At 34.0% G+C, this 22,944-nt stretch overlaps 1 protein-coding gene across 1 annotated transcript in view; it reads right to left on the reverse strand.

Annotated features, from left to right (window-relative positions):
* The window catches only part of LOC145266352 (gamma-aminobutyric acid type B receptor subunit 2-like), a 1,041,657-nt gene that overhangs the window by 400,472 nt on the left and 618,241 nt on the right, over window positions 1-22,944 (reverse strand). Inside the window, exon 9 of the mRNA XM_080121967.1 lies at window positions 5,299-5,449. Coding sequence (XP_079978093.1) covers window positions 5,299-5,449 — 151 coding nt within the window. The remainder of the gene's footprint in view (window positions 1-5,298; window positions 5,450-22,944) is intronic.

The raw sequence follows: 22,944 nt of genomic DNA on the forward strand, positions 1-22,944 counted from the left end.
CTGCTTTATCTTATTCATTTTACTTTGATAAAACAAAGTAATATTTTGAGTTTAAATATTGAAATTATTACATTTTTCTAACTAATTTATAAAGTAAATTCATAAAAAAATAAACAAATATTTTTTAATCAAGGATGAGAGTTAATATAGAAACGATGTTTTAATTTGAATAAAATAAAATACGCATCAAGTGCGCTTAAAAGCCAAATCACAAATAATTTCAATTTAACGTTTTAAACACACAAGTAGCAGGTGCGCGGCGAATTTAATTAGGTCAAAGGAAATTAAATTCCGCAATTAATTTTAACTACGGTATAGTTATTTTTTTTTTTTTTACCAAACTTTGTCTGGTTTTGTTTCCCCAACGTGTGGGGAAAACCAGCTCCCCCTTTATTAGGGGTGGTGGTGTCCGAATGAAAGCAATTGTCTGATATGACGGTTTTCACCGACATTAACCAAAGGTCTATTGCTTTCTGGACGCTCCCGGCCCTGAAGGCCGAGAAGTATTTATTTGCTTCCCCACTGAGCAAATTAGGCACAGGGCCTTTTTTAATATGGAGAGAGAGGGAGGGGGGAGGGAAAAGTGGACCAGCTCCCGATGGGTGGGAAATGGGAGCTGGATAGTGACAATTGGTATGAAGGGTTGCCCCTACATTGACCAAGGTCTGATATGTGGGGTTACCCCCACATATGGCCTTTGCTTGCAGTATCTGCCGGAACAGATACTACACTTTGAGATATTAGCAAAAATACAATTGGGAAAATGAACAAAAAACTTAGGCACGAGGCCAACTCAAAAACAAGGGGGGGATGGTGAGGTTGGTTGATCCATCTCGTCTCTGTTGTAAATTTTGAATGATTTTTCTCTCGGCCACCCTCTTTTATCATGGTTACCCCTTTAAAATTGTATTTATGTGTGTGTGGTGGGAGGGGGGTGCCTACTTAAGCCCAATTTAAAAACATTTTTTATTTATATCAAAAAATACAAAAAAGATAGCAATCTTAATAAAATTTCAGTTTTTGATTTTTTGAATAACAACTTAGTTGCACATCTGATTCGCTTTTATACGAAAAAGCCGAATCAACATGAGAGAGGCCGAATTGTACAGAAGTAGACGTAAATAATTCTAGACGCGACGCGCGTTCGCAAATCCTAGATATTATTATCTAGGAGGTATATAAAAAGTTGTAAGACATAGTTACCCCTCTACCCCGGCGAAAAAAGCCTTTGTTGGACATACAAACACTCACGCGCTCGTTTTGCCTTATATATATATATATATATATATATATATATATATATATATATATATATATATATATATAGATTACTCGATTTATTGAAGGAAAGCATTAATATTTCTTATAAAAATATCGCCACACATATATTTACTGAATTTATTTGCTTTAATTTTACCGGCTGACATCGTTTGGTAACACCGTTATATTGGCAGAATCCTAAATTATTTCTCAATTTTAAGTTATTTCCTCAAACATCGACAAAATTTAGGGCAAAAATAAATTATGTAGTCATTTTTTTTTTGTAATCTGCAACTTTTCCCGCTCTCGCTCTGTTACCATTCCAAAATCGACCTACGCTATTCACCATGACCTGGTTTAAATCGACAATACCCATTTTTCCTGCGTATGCGTTAATTACATGTTATAGGTTAAACACTGTTATTTTTTTTTTTTAGTTTTTCTGTACGTATAGATTTTACGAGCGGGCAACGCCGTGCTGCTTGCTAGTACATACGAGTACATACTTTTTGTAAAGGCATTTAAAATTGTCGTAGATGATTGAACATTCAGTATGTTATGCTATACATGAACATCTAGAAATAAAAATAGACGCAACTCAGGACTGATTGTCACAGGTGGTAAATTTACAAAATGCAATTGGAACGTGAAGAAAATTTAGAGAAACGATATTCTATAAAATTCTGCTGTAAACTTGGATAAAAATTGAACAAAAAGGTATGGAATGCTGCAGGCTGCTTTTGGACCATCTTCCACGAATCGAGCATCAGTTTTTCAGTGGCATAAGATATTCAAGGAAGGCAGAGAGTCTGCGAGGGATGATGAGAGGTGTGGGAGGAGTAAGGAACTCAGAAAATCAGAGTTGATTGGCCAAATAAAGAATTTCATGTATAAGAACCGTCGCGTGTTTATAAAGACAATAAGTGAACAGTCTGATGTCATTTTGAGAACTGTACAGACAATTATTCCCGAGGAACGAAAGATGCGGAAGATTTGCATAAATGTCTGTGGAAATATTCAGCTGGTCTGCTTCCCAGCTATCTACAACATGGTCATCTTCAAGTCCCATGTAAACAAATTCTTGCTGCGATATTCCTATAAATAATGAAATTCTGCCCAATTTCCACCACTAACGATCGTTATGTCTTGGTGACCACTGTACACTCATTAACTCTTATCCTCGAGTGGCCTTCAGGCCTTGATAAGTGGTGATCCATAACTCCATCCTTGTAACAGACGATGGACTTCTTCACCTTCACTGCTGTTCAGATATTGCTCTCTTTGACTTTTGGTTATTCCCTAAGCTCAAGGACAACTTTAGAGACAGTTTAGGGGATAAATGAGGCTGTGACGAGGGGCGTTGAAACGCTCACACAAGGGGACTTCCATAGGGCTTTTCAGAAGTTGTTCGAACAGTACAGGTGCATTGCAGCCGGAGGAGATTATTTCGAAGGAGACTAGAGTTTCATGTGTGTACTATCAATACAAGTACCCATACGAAAAAAGTTTGGAAACTTATCGAACGCACCTCGTATATATCTCTTTTCATTTTCTTTTCATTTATATATATATAAAGCTGAACGTCTGTGTGTGTGTCTGGTCATGAATAGGCTCCTATATGGTTGACTATTATAGAAAACTGATCACATATAATGATAGAAGATGTATCGAGACACAGGAATGGGTATGTTTGATCTGGCATAATGATGATTCATTAAAATTGTGGGGTCTGCGAACGCGCCTGGTCCACAAAGTATGGAAATAAAAAAATTAAAAATTAAAAAAAAAAAACGTTTACAAGTGTTTTTGATATAGATTTTTTTTTTACACATTGATCACCACTTATCAAGGCCCGGAAGCCACTCAGGGATAAGGGTTATTGCAACTACATTACGTTAGTGTGGAGATTTGATGAAGTGTTTACTTAAGGGGGCGGTTCATTAGGAATTTGTTAACGTTGGACTTGAACACATCCAAGTTCTAGTCCGGTGGGAAGCAGGCAGACGGAACAGAGTTCCACAGGCGTGCAGTTCTAAGAAAGAAGCTTTATCCATGGAATCCGCGTTTTGATTTAGGCACAGATAAAGAGTGGGGGAAACTTTTGACAGTAGATTCAGCTAGACGGGTGTTTTTCGTGAAAGATTGGCGAGGGGGGACCAGAGATTGGAGTTCAGACGAGCACCTGCCATGGAAATAACGATAAAACAAGGATAGGCTCGCAACGTCTCTTCTGTGGGAGAGAGGTTGCAGTGTAGAGAAAAGGGCATCCCCCACTAAGCCACGAAGTCTATTTTGTACTCTGTCAAGGCAGGATAGGCTGTTTTTAGCAGCTCCTGACCAGATATGGCAACAGTATTCCATCCTTGGACGTACTTGACTTTTATATAGATAGAGAATTGCATCAGTAGTGAGATATCTTCTGGAGCGGTAGAAGGATCCCACCATCTTTTCAGCGACCTTGGCAACAGACTTGATGTACGTGTTCCATTTAAGATCAGGAGGAAAGGTAAAACCCAGAAGCTTGTCAAAACACGAGCCTCACCCAGACGAGAGCCATCCATCACAATTGATGCCAGCTTGGGATCAGAGCGTTGATGATGTAAGGATAGGAGTTTGGTTTTGGATGCATTAAAGGTAACCAGCCACATCTTCCCCCACTTAACCACGCGCTCGAGATCAGAGGAGAGAGAATCAGAGAGAACTTTGTCATTTACAGCCTTTGATGTGTTGCCGTAGATGGTCGTGTCATCAGCATAGATGTCAACGTATGATTTAAGTATGTGTTTAGGGAGGTCATTGATGTAAATATATACATAATAATACTTTGATAAGTATGTTTTAACTTAAATAGGGATGGTATGATAGAATTGTGAGATCTGCGTTCGCGCCTTGCCTCCATAGAATGGAGATAGGCACAAACTTTAATAAATACTTTTCATATATATCTGCGTAAGTATACTTTGATAATTATGTTTCAGTTTGAAGAAATATGGTATAATAAAATTATGGGATGTTCGTTCGCGCCTGACCTCCATAGAATGGAAATATGTCACAAAGTTTAACAAGGTTTTTTAATATAGATCCACAGAATATTATGATAAGTGTTTCAGTGTGAACAGGTATGTTATAATAAATTATGGGGTTTATCTATTTTATTTTTACTTTCATCATATTTTGCTTTGGTTTTGCTTCCCCCAAATTCGAAGCTATCTCTTTACAACCCTTCCTTTTCATAACCTATCATACTTTCATAAATCAGAGCCCATTTTCTGTAGGCTGTTTTTGAACCCAGTCAACGACGGGTAATTTTGCTAGTATATATATATATATATATATATATATATATATATATATATATATACTTGTTTATTGTTATATAAACATGCTCACATCCCGCTGCTACTAACAGCCACTTGTTTCAATCAAACAACAGATATCATCAGGCAGCGACTTGACTATTCAAATGTTCACTGAATAATCTTATATAATAATATATAATCTTATAATTATTCATTGAACATTTGAATAGTCAAGTCGCTGCCTGATGATATCTGTTGTTTGATTGAAACAAGTAGCTGTTTGTAGCAGCGGGATGTGAGCATGTTTATATTACAATAAACAAGTATTATCAGCTCTTTTTATTGAGCACTATCTAACAACCTCGTTGAATTCATTAGTCCATTACATTTGAATATAAAAAAACCCCGAGTATATATATATATATATATATATATATATATATATATATATATATATATATATATATATATATATATATATATGTGTGTGTGTGTGTGTGTGTGTGTGTATATCTCTTTTCATTTTCTTGGTTACTTAATGAAAAAGAAATCTGTTTTACTTGACATCTCACTTATCAGTTATTGCTACCTCGACACGGACTTTTACTGTTGTACCTAACGGAATAAATCTATTCTGTATTTTATATCTGTGTATTCTGTTCCATTCGGCGACACACCATATTGTTTCTCTCTTTCATTCTTCTGGGGTGTAAGACTTGTAAAGTCTGCTGTTACTAACCTGTGTTTTCGAAACTTTATGTTGAAGGCAAGGAATCCGCAGGCCAATATAATTCCGAGAGCCGCCAGTGAGGAGAAAATGGCGTAGGCCACTATTGCCACTCTTTGCATTTCTTCGATTCTGACGTATCCGTCCAGGGGCGGCTTTATTCCTGCAAACACAAAACCAAAAAATTAATATCATACTTTTTTCAACAGTTAGAGACATTTTAAAGAGATTTTATGTAAATATTTTCAGTATTTACTTCGACAGTGCCCGATACGTAATAGTGCTTGAGAGTAACTTTAGAAAATATGAATGACAATTAAGCTACACAGAATTTTCCGTGTTTCATATTCATGCAGATTCGTCAGGCTATTGCTAGAATCGTTGTTGCTACCTGTTTTTATATGTTCTTGCGGTACTGTTTTCGAGTCAGCTTTTCGATATAAAGCGATATGTATGTATGTATGTATCTTTCTCTCGATGTATGTATGTATGTATCTTTCTCGCGAATGTGATAGCTAAATACAAATATTTAAAAACTATACATACATATTCCAAAAACGAACCAGCTGTTTCATTGTATTGAGACAGCCTTCGGTGGCTGATAAAACCCAATTATATACGTGATGAATACTCACGAAGATAAAAGGCGGAAAATTCTCTCTCACTCTCTCTCTCTCCCCTCTCTGTCTGTCTGTCTGCCTGTCTGTCTTCCCCCATCTCTCTCTCTCTTTATATATATATATATATATATATATATATATATGTATATATATATATATATATATATATACTTGTTTATTGTTATATAAACATGCTCACATCCCGCTGCTACAAACGGCCACTTGTTTCAATCAAACAACAGATATCATCAGGCAGCGACTTGACTATTCAAAAGTTCAATGAATAATTATTATTCATTGAACTTTTGAATAGTCAAGTCGCTGCCTGATGATATCTGTTGTTTGATTGAAACAAGTGGCTATTTGTAGCAGCGGGATGTGAGCATGTTTATATAACAATAAACAAGTATTATCAGCTCTTTTTATTGAGCACTATCTAACAACCTCGTTGAATTCATTAGTCCATTACTTTTGAATATAAAAAAACCCGAGTATATATATATATATATATATATATATATATATATATATATATATATGTATGAATAAAAAATCAATACGAAAAATATATGAATGTTTATATCTTTTCTGTATTTATTTCCTGTGTGTTGACGTGTAGGAATACAAAAAGTCTTTTGAAAAAAACAAGAATGTTTCTTTCAGAAGCACATATTTTCGACCGATCCTTCGATCTTCCTCAGTGTGAATGATAGAAAACATGAGTGAACGGGCAGAGTTAGCAGCGGGGGGAGGGGCACGGGTATAGCCATTAAAGTAAAGATCTATCTGAATATGGCCCTTCCAGCATTTTCGACTTGGAATGGTCAGCAACTTGTGTGGCCTCTATTCAAATCCAAGTGCTCTTCAACCTCGTTGTATTGATTAGTCCCTACTTTCGAATATCTCAAACCTAATATATATATATATATATATATATATATATATATATATATATATATATATTATATAAAGTAGGGACTAATGAATACAACGAGGTTGTTAGATAGTGCTCGATAACAACAGCAAAATATTATTATTATTATTTATTCGAGGGTAAACAGCTACATTTAGTTGCTACAAACTACATTACAGTGGTTGAGACTTCGTCAGGCGACCTCGAACCATTCGACGCCATAGAGCTCAGTCTTTTTCTTTTTTTTATATGGCGTCGAATGGCTCAGGGTCACCTGACGAAGTCTCATTGATTGAAACAGATGGCTGTTTGTAGCGACCAAGTTAAAGTTATTTCAATTTATTTATGTTCAGGTAATCGAAATTGACTAAGTAGTTGTTAGTTTTGATTTTACTTTTAAATTTTAGATAAAAAAAAAACCCGGGAAAAACTTAGTTGCCAACCCAATATATATATATATATATATATATATATATATATATATATATATATATATTTATATATATATATATATTTATATATATATATATATATATATATATACATATATATATATTATTGGTAATATTATTTAAACAAAACCAAAATGTGTCAACCAAAGAGTGCTCAATGTTTATACAGAGCAATATAAATATGTTGGATGTGATAACTAATGGCTACACATATGCAAACATGTTTCAGTGACCACCCTGCCAGGGAAAATCACCTCATCCGGCCAAGAATATTCACGAGGCTCTCGTGGATATTCTTGGAATGATGAGGTGATTTTCCCTGGCAGGGTGGTCACTGAAACATGTTTGCATATGTGTAGCCATTATATATATATATATATACATATATATATAGCAAGATATTACTATGTAGCAACATATTACTGACTACGTAAAAACAAATAGAGTATATATATATATATATATATATATATATACTCTATTTGTTTTTACGTAGTCAGTAATATATATATATATATATATATATATATATACTCTATTTGTTTTTACGTAAACATGCTCATGACTGTGTAGCAACACACACATATATATATATACTCTATTTGTTTTTACGTAGTCAGTAATATGTTGCTACACAGTCATGAGCATGTTTCGGTCAGCTAGTAACTAGAGACCTCTTCAGATGATACAGCTTATACGAAAGTTATGGTCTTTGGTGAGGTTTCAAAGTGTAGTGGATGTGCCGAAGAGTGCGGTGATGCTGTGGCGCAATCAGGTGGCCGCTTGAAGACCCTGGGTGTGGCAGCAGGACTTTGTCCCCTTCTCTCACTGGCCTCTTCCCTCCCTCGACATAAACTCGCTGAACTATTTCTTTTATTCGTATGTCGAGAACATCACCAATATGACTTCTCACAAACCAAAGCCAGCTTGATCGCCACCATCCGCCGAGTATTTGCCGAACCCCAGCCGGTGCTCGTGGAAAAGACATGCTTCCAGTTCCTGCACCGTATCGAGGCGATGATTGAGGCTAAAGGCAGCTATAATGAATAGATATCAGCTCATCGACATAATCAAGTTACCTGAACTGAGTTTTTCAACAAAGGTTTTAAAATATAGCTGTAGTTTTATTTCTTTTGGGCGACAAATTTATCGTTCCACCCTGTAAACTCCTGTCCTTCTTCGAAATCTTGTGAGCAAGGACGTTTTCGCATTCCTACTTCCTTTTTTTATTTTCACTATAAAGAGATGTTGCAAGTTTATATCTACTCTATCGTTACTTTTATGGTAAGTGCTCGACTGAGCTCCAATCTTCCTCCCTCTAAAACATTTGCAACAAATACTCGCCCAGTTACAACAACCACCTACAACTTCCCTCACTCTCTATCTGTGCCTTAAACCCAAACAGAAATTCCATGTGTAGAGTTTCTTGCTTCGAACTGTCTGTCTGTGGAACGCAATACCGTGTGTCTGCTTCCCGGCTGGCTATAATATGTTCGTCTTCTAATCTAACGTGTATTAATTTTTACTGATCCCCACTATTACATAATCTAGCCTAAATCAAGTTCCAGCATAGCTGATCATGTTGTCTTACCATCTACCTAACACTAAACCCATATCCTAGAGTGACTTTCAGACCTTGATAAGGGGTGGTCCCCCCCTCCCAAATGTTTTGGTAGAGAAGATGCAGTGAATAAGTACACAGGAGAATTGAGGATGTTTATGTATGTATAGTTGTTAGTTTTTTATATTAATTTAATTATCTGCTTGTTCAAGCTAGGGATGGGGCATCCTACAGGATGCCAATCTTTCACCCATTAACTCAGATATTCTAACCGAGAGATTATTTTAGGATTCTAACTACAGGATGGGGGTGGCATGTGGAACTTCCTATCGGTGCAGTGTGGTTCGTCTTCATCTAGGGCAGGCAATCAATCGATTTCGATGAAAATAAAAAAAATATGGGAGTGTGAAACATTCGTTGATTAGCATTTAATCCCGGCCAACTTCGGGTCTCCCTGCTAGTGTCTGTATATTTGTTGGTGTATGTATGCGTATGTGAGTGAGAAGCAGTGTTGGACCGTGTATGTGTTTGGGTGTGATTTTGCTCTGTCAGTGAGTCTGAGTGGGTGTTTATTTTTATCTTTTTTCCTATTTGTTAGTGTGTAGCAACGCGTGCGCGTGTTGATTCTTTGAAAAGGCTCGATGCAAATAAAGATACCGAAAACCGGAAATGCAACAATTTTTTTTTTTTAGTCCTTTTCGCTGTTAAGTAAGTTCTCATCCAATTTCAACGTTTTAGTATTTGTTTTTGTATTGTTTTTTTTTGTTTTGTTTTTTAAGAAACGACTACTTAAGCTAACTGCATTCTAAAAGTCGTACGATACTGAAAAGAGAGGAAGAATATGTCGTAAAAATTAGATGCCATTTTGTAGAATAAAAAGGGAGATAAACGACAACGTTTGCGTCGAAAAGGGGAGATAATTTGATTTGTCAGATTTTACGGACTCGGTTCAGATTTAATTTCATCGTTTTTACAACTACAATTTACTACATTTAAACTTCTGAAAGCAAATCCTCAACTCCTAACAGAATTAGAAATATACTTTAAGATCTTCGTAAAGTTTTCTATCGAAACAACTATATATATATATATATATATATATATATATATATATATATATATATATATATATATATATACTAGCGATAGGACGATTATAATATTTTCTCGGTTCCGATACAATTACCTATTCCAGAGTAACTTATAAATTCAGATTCAGATTCTTAATAAATCTCCAAATATATATATATATATATATATATATATATATATATATATATATATATATATTTACATAGGGGTCACTACTTATCAAGGTCCGAAGGCCACTCGAGGATAAGGGTTATTGAGTGTACAGTAGTCAATGGGATAATATCGTAGTAATCGTTAGTAGTGGAAATTTGATAAATTGGATTACTTAACGGGATGGTTCATCAAGAATTTGTTTATGTTGGACTTGAAGACAACCAAATTGTAGTCAGCTGGGAAGCAGGCAAACGGAAGAGAGTTCCACAGGCGTGCACTTCTAAGAAAGAAACTTTGTTCATGAAATCTACGTTTTGGTTGCGGCAGAGATAAAGAGTGGGGAAGTTATTGACAGTGGTTTAAGCTAGACGGGTGTTTATCGTGAAAGATTGGCGAGGGGGACCAGAGATTGGAGCTCAGACGAGAACTTGTCATGGAAATAACGATAAAGTAGAGACAGACTCGCAACGTCTCTTCTGTGGGAAAAAGGTTGCAGGGAAGAGACAAGGGCATCCCCCACTAAACCACGAAGTCTATTTTGTACTCTGTCAAGGCAGGTAAGGCTGTTTTTAGCAGCTCCAGCCCAGATGTGGCAGCAGTACCCCATCCTTTGATGTACTTGGTTTTATATAGATAGAGAACTGCATCAGCAGTGAGATATCTACTGGAGCGGTAGAAGGATCGCACCATTTTTCCAGCAACCTTAAAAGATTTGATGTACCTCCATTTATATATATATATATATATATATATATATATATATATATATATATATATATATATATATATATATATATATATACACACTTGTGCCCGATATTATTCATACCCCTCGGATCTTTGAGATTTCTATAAGAATATTGCTCAAACCAGAAGGTAGACAATATTAAAGGGATTTCAAACAATAAATCAAGCATAAGCATTTAATTTAAACTCAACAAATAAATAAATTATGCAAGTTTGAAACATTATACAAAGAAAAACAATAATGGCACTAGTTCAAAATTATTCATACCTCTCTTACTAATAGTCAATAGCATGCCCTTTATTCTTAATAACTGCCTGTAACCGTTTTGGATATTTATCAACAAGGTTTTTACAAGCATCAACACTGATTTTTGACCATTCTTCAATGCAGTAGTTCTCTTAATCCCTCAAATTTCTAGGTTTCCGCTTTTTAACCTCAGTTTTCAATATGTGCCAGAGGTTTTCGATAGGGTTCAGGTCGGGACTCTGGCTAGGCCATTCCAAAACATTAATTTGATTATCCTCAAACCATTTCTTGACTATTTTGGCAGTATGTTTTGGATTATTATCCTGTTGAAGGACCCAGTTTGGTCCTAAATGGAGCTTCTCCGCATCCTGTCTAATGTTTTTCTGGAGTATCTCCAAATATTGCTCCTTCTTCATGGTTCCATCTATCTTGACCAAACTACCTGGACCACTTGCCGAAAAGGAGCCCCAAAACATTAGGCTACCACCACCATGTTTCACCGTGGGTATGGTGTTCTTTGGGTTGTAAGCTTCTCCTTTCTTCCTCCAAACGTAAGAAGCATCCATATGGCCAAACAATTCAATTTTTGTTTCGTCAGTCCACAAAATACTTGAGAAAACGGACTCTGGAGAATTCACATGGGTCCTAGCAAACTTTAGACGTGCTGCAAGGTGTTTTCCGGTGTGCAATGGAGTCCTTCTTGGTCTTCTTTGCAATGTTTGCCTTGATATTTTTATGCCAGAAGACTCCAGATTTTCTAAAATGTCCTTAGTAGTGGTGGTTGGATTTGCATTAACACTTCTTACAATATTCCTGGTGGCTCTAGCAGACAGTTTCCTTTTCCTTCCTCTACCAATCAAGTTGTTTGTTGTGTGGTGGCTCTGGAATTTTTTGATGATGCTCTGTACTGTTGCTGTAGGGACCTCAAATTTCTTGGAAATTGACTTGTAACCTAAACCATCCTTATGTGAATTCACAATTTTAGTCCTAAGATCATTACTAAGCTCTTTTTTCTTCCCCATTCTAATAATTTTTATTCTTTTATTGGTTTTCAGTTGATATCATTTTAATTTCTGAAAAAATGCAAAAAACGCAATGAAATTAATCAAAGGTTGTATAAAAGCATTCAAAATAAGAATCAAACAGGAAACAAACAGTCAGAAACTCGATTAATACTGAAAAAATAAGGGGGTATGATTATTTTTGAACATTGCAGATTTTATAAATAGCTGTTTATTTCTTTTATTACAAGTATCCCGAGATTTTAAAATAACGAAAATGATCAGAAGAGGTTTATTAAGAATATGTATCAATATGGACGTAAACAATAAATTCTTACAAAGTTACACCTAATAAACTCAATTTTCAAGGGGGGGTATGAATAATATCGGGAACAAGTGTATATATATATATATATATATATATATATATATATATATCATATTTTAGTCATTCAGTAAATTTAAAAATTTATGACGTGAAATGGTTGAATTTCAAATCAAAAGATTTTTATTATTCTATGTAAGACAAAGAATACACCTGAAATATTCTAACTCCTTATCCTATCGGATTTCGATATATACCATCTCTTAAGAGGAGAAAATATTAGCAAATAATTATCATGGTTTACACCTTATTTGCTAAAGCTTATTTGCTAAAGTCAGTGAGACATGAAAAATTACAATTAAAAGTTTTTTTAAGTATTTAAATATCATAGAGTAAGGGAAGTTAATGAAAAGGATATAAAAATTCACATCCAAATTGCATGGTAAAATCCGAAGTGAATGTATTCGATAGCAGTGTGGTAAAATGATCCAAACTCTATTTTGAGTAATCCACATCACAAGGTAATAGTCCGAAGTAGGCATTTTCCTAGAGCAATTTTCTTTGTTTATATAATGGGTCCGGTAAAAACTTTTTTATATATATATATTGTCATTTTTTATATAGGTCCGGTGCATCTGTTTATTAATAAACATATAATTTATTATATTTAATATTTTTATAATAATAGAACATGATCTTGAAATTCCACTCCAAAATAACTTCAAATTGTTAATAAAATAAAATAAAACCGCTTTCAGAGAAACTGAACTGATATGAAAAATGAAAAAAGAAAAATTCAAAATTCAAAAAATTTAAAAAATTTAAAATATAATATAATATAAGATAAGATAATTTTATTCTGAAGAGTATATATATATATATATATATATATATATATATATATATATATATATATATATATATATATATATATATATATATAATGTGTGTGTGTCAGAATGTGATGAAAAGAAATCACATAAAGTGCTCAATCGCGAATGTGAGAGCAAAATATAAATATTTAGTTAAAAATTACATATACATATTCCAAAGACGAACCAGCGGTTTTATTGTATTGGAGCCGCCTTCTGTGATTAATCTAACCCAATAGAGGTCATCAGCGTTTGCTGGAAGAAGGAAAAAACAAAATGGAAAAATGGATACCGGTTAACAGGCGCTGTCTTTGCTCCAATGTCCCTATTATAAATTAGTCCTTTGTAAGCGACGCTAAAGTATTCTATTTACAGAATGGAAGGTAGGGGTGGTGGTGGTGGTGGTGGCGGTGGGTTATTCAGTTAGCGCGCTCTCTGAACAACCCACCACCATCGTCGATTTCGATGTATGAGCTCCGTCACAACAATTAGGTTGCACGGAAATCCACACAGACTTTTTAAAATTATTTTTTTTAAATAATAGTGAAAGTTTTGTGCAGAACCAGCCACACTTTTCGTTATAATTGATAATCATTGTCGGTGCAGTGGTTACTATAAGACAGTATACCTCGGGTTTTGATATACAAATTTTCGTTCTCCGAGATGTGTCTAAACGAAGATTGGGGGTGCCAATGAATTAGACATGTCTCCAGATATCAACCTAGAAATTTCTACGCATTGACGCGGCACGCACAGCGCCTTGCCTTCCCAAATGGTCACCCATCTGGTCTTAACTAGGCTAATCATTGCTTAACTTCAGTGATCTGGCAAGAACCGGTGTGTCAATGTGATTTTGTCGTATTATATATATATATATATATATATATATATATATATATATATATATATATATATATATATATATATATATATATATATATATATATAGTAAAACTCCTTTAATTTGAACTTCCTCTAAAGCTAGACTTCCTCTCATTTGGACTTCCTCTCATTTGGACTTCTTCTAAACCTGGACTTCCTCTAAACTTGAACTGTCTCGTCATTGAAATTGTATTAGTATATTTGATGCGGAGTTGCAGTAAGACTGTTTACGTGGTTTAGTCAGATATTGTGCAGAAATGTTAATATTGGTACTATTTAAATAATGTATATTAGCTATTGATAATTAATTTATACTAACTGTAAATTCATTTCTTTTTCAGATCGCTATATTTAAAATAGTGTAAAACAACCCATCACAATGGCTTGCAACTCTATAAAAAACAAATGCCACTGACTTTACTCGAAAAATGTCAAATTATAGAAAAATTAGATGCTGAAGTTGAAAAGGGCGTTATATTGAGAGATTATAAGATTGGAAGACGTACACTGTTTTACATCAAAAAGAAAAAGGAGGAAATATTGAAGGCTACTCATTTCTCTCTGAATAAAAGACATGTCAAAAGAAGGACTCTTTGCAGATCAAAGCAAGTTGAATTCGATCGAATATTGCATGAATGGTTTGTAGCAAAACGGAATGTAGGTGTAGCAATATCTGGGCCCATGTTAATTGCTAAAGCAAAATCTATTAATGAAGAGTTGAATAGCGCAGAAGATATGAAATACAGTGAAGGCTGGCTTAGGAGCCTTAAGAGTAGACATGGTATAAGACAATTAACAATGTCAGGCGAACAACGGTCTGTTGATACACATGCATTTTAAAATTAGTGTGACTAATTCAGGACGATAATTGCCGATTATGGTTTAACACCAGAGGGTATTTACAACGCTGATGAAAGTGGCATAAATTGGAAGTGCTTATCTATAAAAACATTAGCCGGATCCGAGGAGCAGAAAATAAAAGGATTCAAATTAAATAAATAAAGACTAACAGTGATGGTATGCGCTAATGCTTCTGGAACTCATAAACTTAAGCTTCTTGTCATCGGCAAATACAAGTGTCCCCGAACATTGAAAGGAGTTTCGCCTTTGCCAGTATCCTATTATTCTTCACGAAATGGATGGATGAATCAACAGTTGTTTAAAAAATGGTTTTTGCAAGAATCTGTGCCAGTTGTCCAGAGGCGTTTTCTTGAATTAGGTAAACCTGATTCAAAGTGCTTGCTTCTGTTGGACAATTGTAGAGCACATCCTCCTAAGTCAGAACTAGTGTCATCTTGCGGGAATATTTTTGCGTTCTACTTACCACCTAATGTGACTTCTCTCATCCAACCTATGGATCAAGGGATTATTTGGAACTTAAAATGTTTCTACAGAAATGATATCATGATGAATATGATAAATAGTACCGTGAGTATAAGTGATTTTCAGCGCCATTTTACTATCAAAGATGCCATATTTTCTCTCGCAAGTGCATGGAATCAAATTCGAGCTAACGCCCCGCACACAATAATTTCTATCAACCAACGCAGATAAAGCAAACCGCGTCGAAATCCGACTGTGAAATGAACCTACTTCGTCTCGACAAGGGACGCGGTCATCCAACCAGCTAATAACCCCAAGCCGATGTCTCACAAGTAGGAGTTTTAACTCGAAAGGACGATGCCATCCAGCAATGCTAACCAAGCGAGAAACGTATGATAGGATTTTCAGAATTTGAGAGATTATATTTAATAAATTCCACAGCCAAACAAACGTCAGTTGGTAGAGTGCTTGCCTCGCGTGCAAGAGGCTCGGGTTTCAAAACCGGAGTTCGGGTGTGTCTAATTGATGAGCCCAAATAAAGGCGAAACTCGAGTTTTGGATTTCCGGTTCGTTGACTGTACGGGCTCTTGTGGGCTGCGACGTTGTTTGGCTGTGGATTTTATTATATATATATATATATATATATATATATATATATATATATATATATTAAGTAATGTGATCTATAATTTAAAAGTTTTAAAAAATTTTTAAATTTAAAAATCAAAATTTAATTAAATTAAGAATCAGTTTCATAAGAAGGAACAACAACAAAGTCAATTATCTGTACGATCGTTTCGGAAATCCGTGCTTTTTATTTGTGGTATACATGAAGTCACGTAGAACAATTATACATAGTTTTTTTGGTAAGCACGGTCTCCTCATCAGCAAATTTAGGAGGATTTCTATTGAATTGAAAAGACACCAAAAATAAACCTAGCATTAACAGTAAGGCAGATGAATCTGAAAAATTGAAGTAAAAGGTTTGGATTTAAAATTTATAAGAAAATTAATAAGAAAATTGGTATAGATTAGAGATAGAAATGAGTAGAAAAAATATATATATTTTGAATTTACATAATAAATTTGATTTAAAAATATATAGATATATAATTACCTTTTGGTTTTTCTTTTTTTGAAATCAGGAACTGTATTTAAAGTAGTCATTTAGATGTTTGCTATAGCTTTTTATTTTATTGAATGATGAATTTTAAAAAAGGGCGACGCTCGTGCAGTAAATTGTTTCCGTTAGCGTATTTTGATTAAGAGACGCTACAGTTAATATCTATAGAGAGAGAGTATTTTTTTTTTTTTTTTTAAGTTTTTAAGGGGAGATAATTGTCATGGCTTTATTTATTATTTGATTTACGAGTCTAAGGGCGGTAATTGGTTTAACTTAATTTATTAGAAAAAAAATCTATTTTTACTAATGAGTAATTTTTAATGATTTAAGGTGGTTTATATTTATTAAATTTAAACCAACGTTTATGATTACACGATAGAATCTCGTGTCTTGAATTTACTAGTTTGGTTGTGCTTTTTATATCTTCATATTTTAAAATTTTTAGGGTTTCTTTTGTACATAATGTACAAAATTTATCTCCTGGTTTATATGATTTGCAAGTCTGAATTATTTGCCATTTTAAGTTGAAAGAAATATTGCTATTTTTTAGTTGCCAAATATAGTTGGATAGAGTAGTTTGGTTTGATAGAGAGTTATTTTTAAAAGAATGTTTGTGCGTTGAAATTCTATGTTTTATTGGGCCAGATGTGGAACCAATATATATTACCTCTATATATATATATTAATCCAGTAGTATAGTTGTGGCTTCAGATATAGATATACTAAATCTCCATTCATAATACAGGTATTATACAATAAGCGGAATTTAATAAATTATAAAGATCTTCCTGTATTTTTGCGAGGGAGTCGATTTATTACCGTGGGAAAACCGAAGATGCTTTGTTCTCGTATTTCATCTGTTAATCGTTCCATGGCCTGCTACGCGCGCACTTTCCAATTTAATCACAGAAAATCGAAAATAACGACAGGCGAGAAACAATTGACAAAGTCTGTGAGAATATCAAATATTTCCGAAAAAGAAAAGAAATATTCTTCTTTATTATTTTATTTAACTTCTTTCCACAAGGTTACACGGAAATTGTAATGTAGATTTGAGACGTCCGCGTAATAGGATTAGCACATTTTGGCTTACAAAAATACCCGAGCAGCCCCGTCCACACACACACACACACATACACACACACACACACACACACACACATATATATATATATATATATATATATATATATATATATATTGTGACAAAATACTCCCTTTTCGATGTCTCAGACAAAGCCCGAATGAAGAGGGAGGAGAATCTCGCGAAACCAATATCAGACGTTCATTCTTTAGATTTGACCATCACTCGATCCAGGCTGATTGTCCTTGGAATCTATAGCCGATAAGGTTTATAGCTATTAATTCATTTGGTTATTATTATTCTTTAATTCTGGTGATTGAAATTATCTTCCTTCGGATTTAAGTACGTCTCCATTCAGGTACAGCAAGGTGAAGTTTAAATTCGAATCCAACAGCGAAAATTTAGTATATACATAAATATATAACATCCCCCCCTTTTTTTTTGGATATATGAAACACGTACAACTTCGAAAGAGATCTTGCAACAGTTAAAATTTAAATAATAAAGAAAATGATAAACAGAAAAAGTCCGAATATAACTGTTTGTGCGTCTTGCGCGGATTTATATTTTTTTTTATAGCCGCACTAGAAAATAAATACGTTGACGAAAATTATCGATATTCTTAGGAACAAAATGGGTGTGACGCGTATGCAAGTTTTATTAACCATAACTGGTGGAGTCACTTGCCATCCTCTTATATATTTCCTTTTATTTTTATATCCAACGGTTTACAACCTGAAGTTTGGAGTGCGGCCAGCCGTCAATATACGCTGTTATCTCCCTCCCCCAAATTCTGCAACTAATTTTATTTTATCGTCGATTCTCGACCATGGCTAAGAAGTGAAACTTGATCTGATTGGCCGGATCTCGACCAATTATGTTACTGTTCACTATCCTCGTCACCGTCATCATCATCACTATTAATACAGTGTTCACTGATATTATATTGGTTCGCGACAATATATATACACACACACACACACACACACATATATATATATATATATATATATATATATATATTGTGAAAATGTATTTGCGAACACATTTCTAAACATATATACTTAACGAAGTTTTGATCTACAGACTTGAAATTTGATTAGGCACGGCTAACACGAAAGAAGGGAGTAAGTATTTTTTGACGGACTCTCTCTTTAAAAATCTACCAAAAAGCAAGTAATTATCTTGTAAAGACGAAATTTTCAACGAATCTTAAGTGAAGAATGAACTTTATAACAGTGTACCATGTTTTTTCTATACTTGATATATATATATATATATATATATATATTGACTACAAACCCCATCCCCTTCTTTTTCTGTGGGTACAAATATGCTTAAAATAATCAGCTCAAACTGAACAAAATATATTGTGTTGCGGGGAGAGTGATGGATTGTAGATAAAAAAAAAAGAAAACTGTGCACGTATTAGATTTTAAGGTTGAAAATCCGAATTTTGAATGCGTTTTATTTTTCATCTTTTGTGTTTTGAAGTGTGAAACTCGTTGAATATGTTAATAATAAGTATTCTTTCAGATTAGCAACGTATATATATATATATATATATATATATATATATATATATATATATATATATATATATATATATAAATGTTGTTTGTTTTGGTTTTAGCGATATGTTTTGAATGAATTCAATTATTTACGAAAGTGCATTTTTTACCTAAATGCGAGCTGGGAATAATTTTCCCTTTAACCAATGTGGGGGTACCAAATTAGTTAAAGTGAAAATTATTCCCAGCTCGCATTTAGGTAAAAAAAAATGCGCTTTCGTAAATGATTGAATTCATTCAAAACATATCGCTGAAACCAAAACAAACAACATTTAAGTAAATCGCGATATATTCAGATAGTTGGTGAGATGAGTCAGAAGCTTAGGCTCATTACCGTTCGGTCCCTATTTCGAATCTCGCTATATTCAGCCACTCTGATGAGTCGTAGACGACGAAACACGTGTCAGTGGATAATTACATTTTAAAAATTATATATATATATATATATATGTATATATATGTATGTATATATATATGTATATATGTTCATTATTTTTCATAAACAAAAAACACTATTTTTAAGTCTTTAAAAAATAAATTAATAGTTTTCTTTTAGTGAGCCTAATATTGCTAATATACTATTAAATAGGAAATACTTTGAAGAACCAATACCAAAAAAGGAAAAAAATCGATAAATTATTGCGCATTTTGATGGTCGTTACGTGATATTACCTCACCTATGGTAGACAATAAGGCCTACAAACAGTTGTTCGTATTTACAGGCGCTTGTTATTCTCCTCCTTTTCCTTTTAGCTGTGATTTGCGCTTTATTTAGTTTAAAATGTGGGAGACTTGCATCTGCCACACTCTCGTTCAGAAACATTTGGTCCTGATGGCAAGACAGGATCAAGACGGCCAAGCGTTTTACTAAATCCAGGTATTATCTCCAACACATACAGCGCCTAGCATTCTCAAAATGGTCACTCATCTGGTACTGGCCAGTCTCATCGTTGCTTAACTTCGGGGGTTATGTAGGCAACATATATGTATATATATGTATTCTTATAGCAAATCATCCTAACTCTTATTAACACAAAACTATTAATTGATTCAAAAACCTTTTAAAAAAATTTAAATGTATTATCTATCGGGACAACAATGGTGGTAAATGGTATTTTTTATGTGTGTGTGTGTGTGGGGGGGGGGCTTTAAAGTTTAAAATTCTATTAAAAATAGTAGAAAAAGTTTTCTATTATTCTGCTTTTCATATGATAAAAGTTTCTAAAATAAAAATGGATTCCAATAGATTTCAATTCATTAAAGTAAAAAAAAAAAAATAAATAAATTTGTTTTTTCCTCGATTTCTTTGGCTCTGCCGACATTTGGTATATAGAGCATTCAAACATGTTGACAGCTTTTTAATACATTTTCACCCGCAAAAAAAAAGGGCAGTTAAGGGGTTAAAATTTTAAAAATTGCTACGTGGGGATGATCGGATTTTTCTCTGTTTGTCAAATACTTCACGAATGGGCATGCGCGGCCGTGAAACATGACAACTTCTTTATGTAAAGAATAAGTAGGTTGGAAAACACGCTGTAAAGTCGTATCAAGCTTGTCTAATGGTTATTGTACTTGACTCACTGTTTTTAGGTTTTGGCGGCGATCTGAGCTCGAGTATTTTTTCTGTTTACTTACAATTAATTAATTTAAATGTAATATTTATGCGTATTTTACGATCGGGCAACGCTGGACGGCCTGTAAGTATATATATATATATATATATATATATATATATATATATATATATATATATATATATATATACTCGGGGTTTTTTATATTCAAAAGTAATGGACTAATGAATTCAACGAGGTTGTTAGATAGTGCTCAATAAAAAGAGCTGATAATACTTGTTTATTGTTATATAAACATGCTCACATCCCGCTGTTACAAATAGCCACTTGTTTCAATCAAACAACAGATATCATCAGGCAGCGATTTGACTATTCAAAAGTTCAATGAATAATCTTATTCATTGAACTTTTGAATAGTCAAGTCGCTGCCTGATGATATCTGTTGTTTGATTGAAACAAGTGGCTATTTGTAGCAGCGGGATGTGAGCATGTTTATATAACAATAAACAAATATATATACATATATATATATATATATATATATATATAAAACTTTACAAAATGGCATATGTGTGTGTGGGGGGGGATAAAAACCGGAAGTGGGAAGACCTAAAAACTCGACGACGTTTCGCCTGTTTACTTTGGGCCTTTTCGAAAGTAACTCTTGAAAAAGCCCGCAGTAAACGGACGAAACGTCGTCGTGTATTTAGGTCTTTTCACCTATCTAGGAACACTGCCAAACAAGTAAATTATATTTGTGTGAAATTTGCAAAAGATTACCTCAGCCGTTTAAGAACCTAATAGAAAGAAAAACACATACATATATACAGACATACATATATACATACATACTTACATACATACATACACATACACGTATGCATACACATACACACATACATTATACATACATATATACATGTATACACGCATACATATACACATCGATACCTATATATACAGATACACACATATATACACAAAGACAAACATACACACACGCATACACACTTATACATACTTATACATATACATATATATACGACTACATGTAAACATACACACATTCATACATACACACATACAAATATGAACACATGCACATATACATAGATAAACACATACATACAAACTTAAATACAACTAATTAATCAGTAGATGTATAACACACACACACACGCACACACACACACACACACGCACATATATATACACACATGATGATGATGACAATGATGATGATTGCTGCATCTTTCCAGATGATCGCCACCACATTGAGTTCTTCCAATCTTGTCGTCCATGCCATCTCAGATGACTCTGCACTCCCGCCGCAGATTTGCACGTCTTGAAGCAGATGTGACATACAAATTGAGCAATTTCCATCGAGTTGACTTCCTCTGGTGGTTGAAGGGTATTCCTATGAACAATCACATATCTTCTCAAACCAGCAAACTTTGCTGCATATTAAACAGATCGTTTGGTTCGGAGCAATAGGTGCAAAGTCGACCTGAACAGGAGGTTTTGTGCGACGTAAGGTCGTTGATGTAGCCAGTTATTGACAAAAGCAGTCGTTCACAAGTCTCGAATACGCATTTAATCCACTGTGAAAAATTTCCCTCACTCTATATCTGTGCCTAAATCAAAACGTGGATTCCATGAACAAAGCTTAGAACTGCACGCCTGTGGAACTCTGTCTTCAAGTCCAACGTTAACAAATTCCTAATGAACCGCCCCCTTAAGTAAACACTTCATCAAATCTCCACACTAACGTAATGTACTTGCAATAACCCTTATCCCTGAGTGGCTTCCGGGCCTTGATAAGTGGTGATCACTGTGTAAAAAAAAACACATAATACAGATACATACATACACATTTTCATATACAGATACATACATATATTCATATATGTACACACAGACACATACATAGACACATATATATAAACGCACACACACACTATATATATATATATATATATATATATATATATATATACATGCATACGCATCTATATATAAACTGTGTCAATCGCTTTATTGCAGATTAGTAGAATGTCAATATTTCACTAAATATACGTCACACAAAAATGAAAATTGTATCATTGAATGACTGTTTCG

This window comes from Euprymna scolopes, chromosome 41 (genome assembly GCF_053919585.1).
Source record: "Euprymna scolopes isolate OS-2025 chromosome 41, ASM5391958v1, whole genome shotgun sequence".
Lineage (NCBI taxonomy): Eukaryota > Metazoa > Mollusca > Cephalopoda > Sepiida > Sepiolidae > Euprymna > Euprymna scolopes.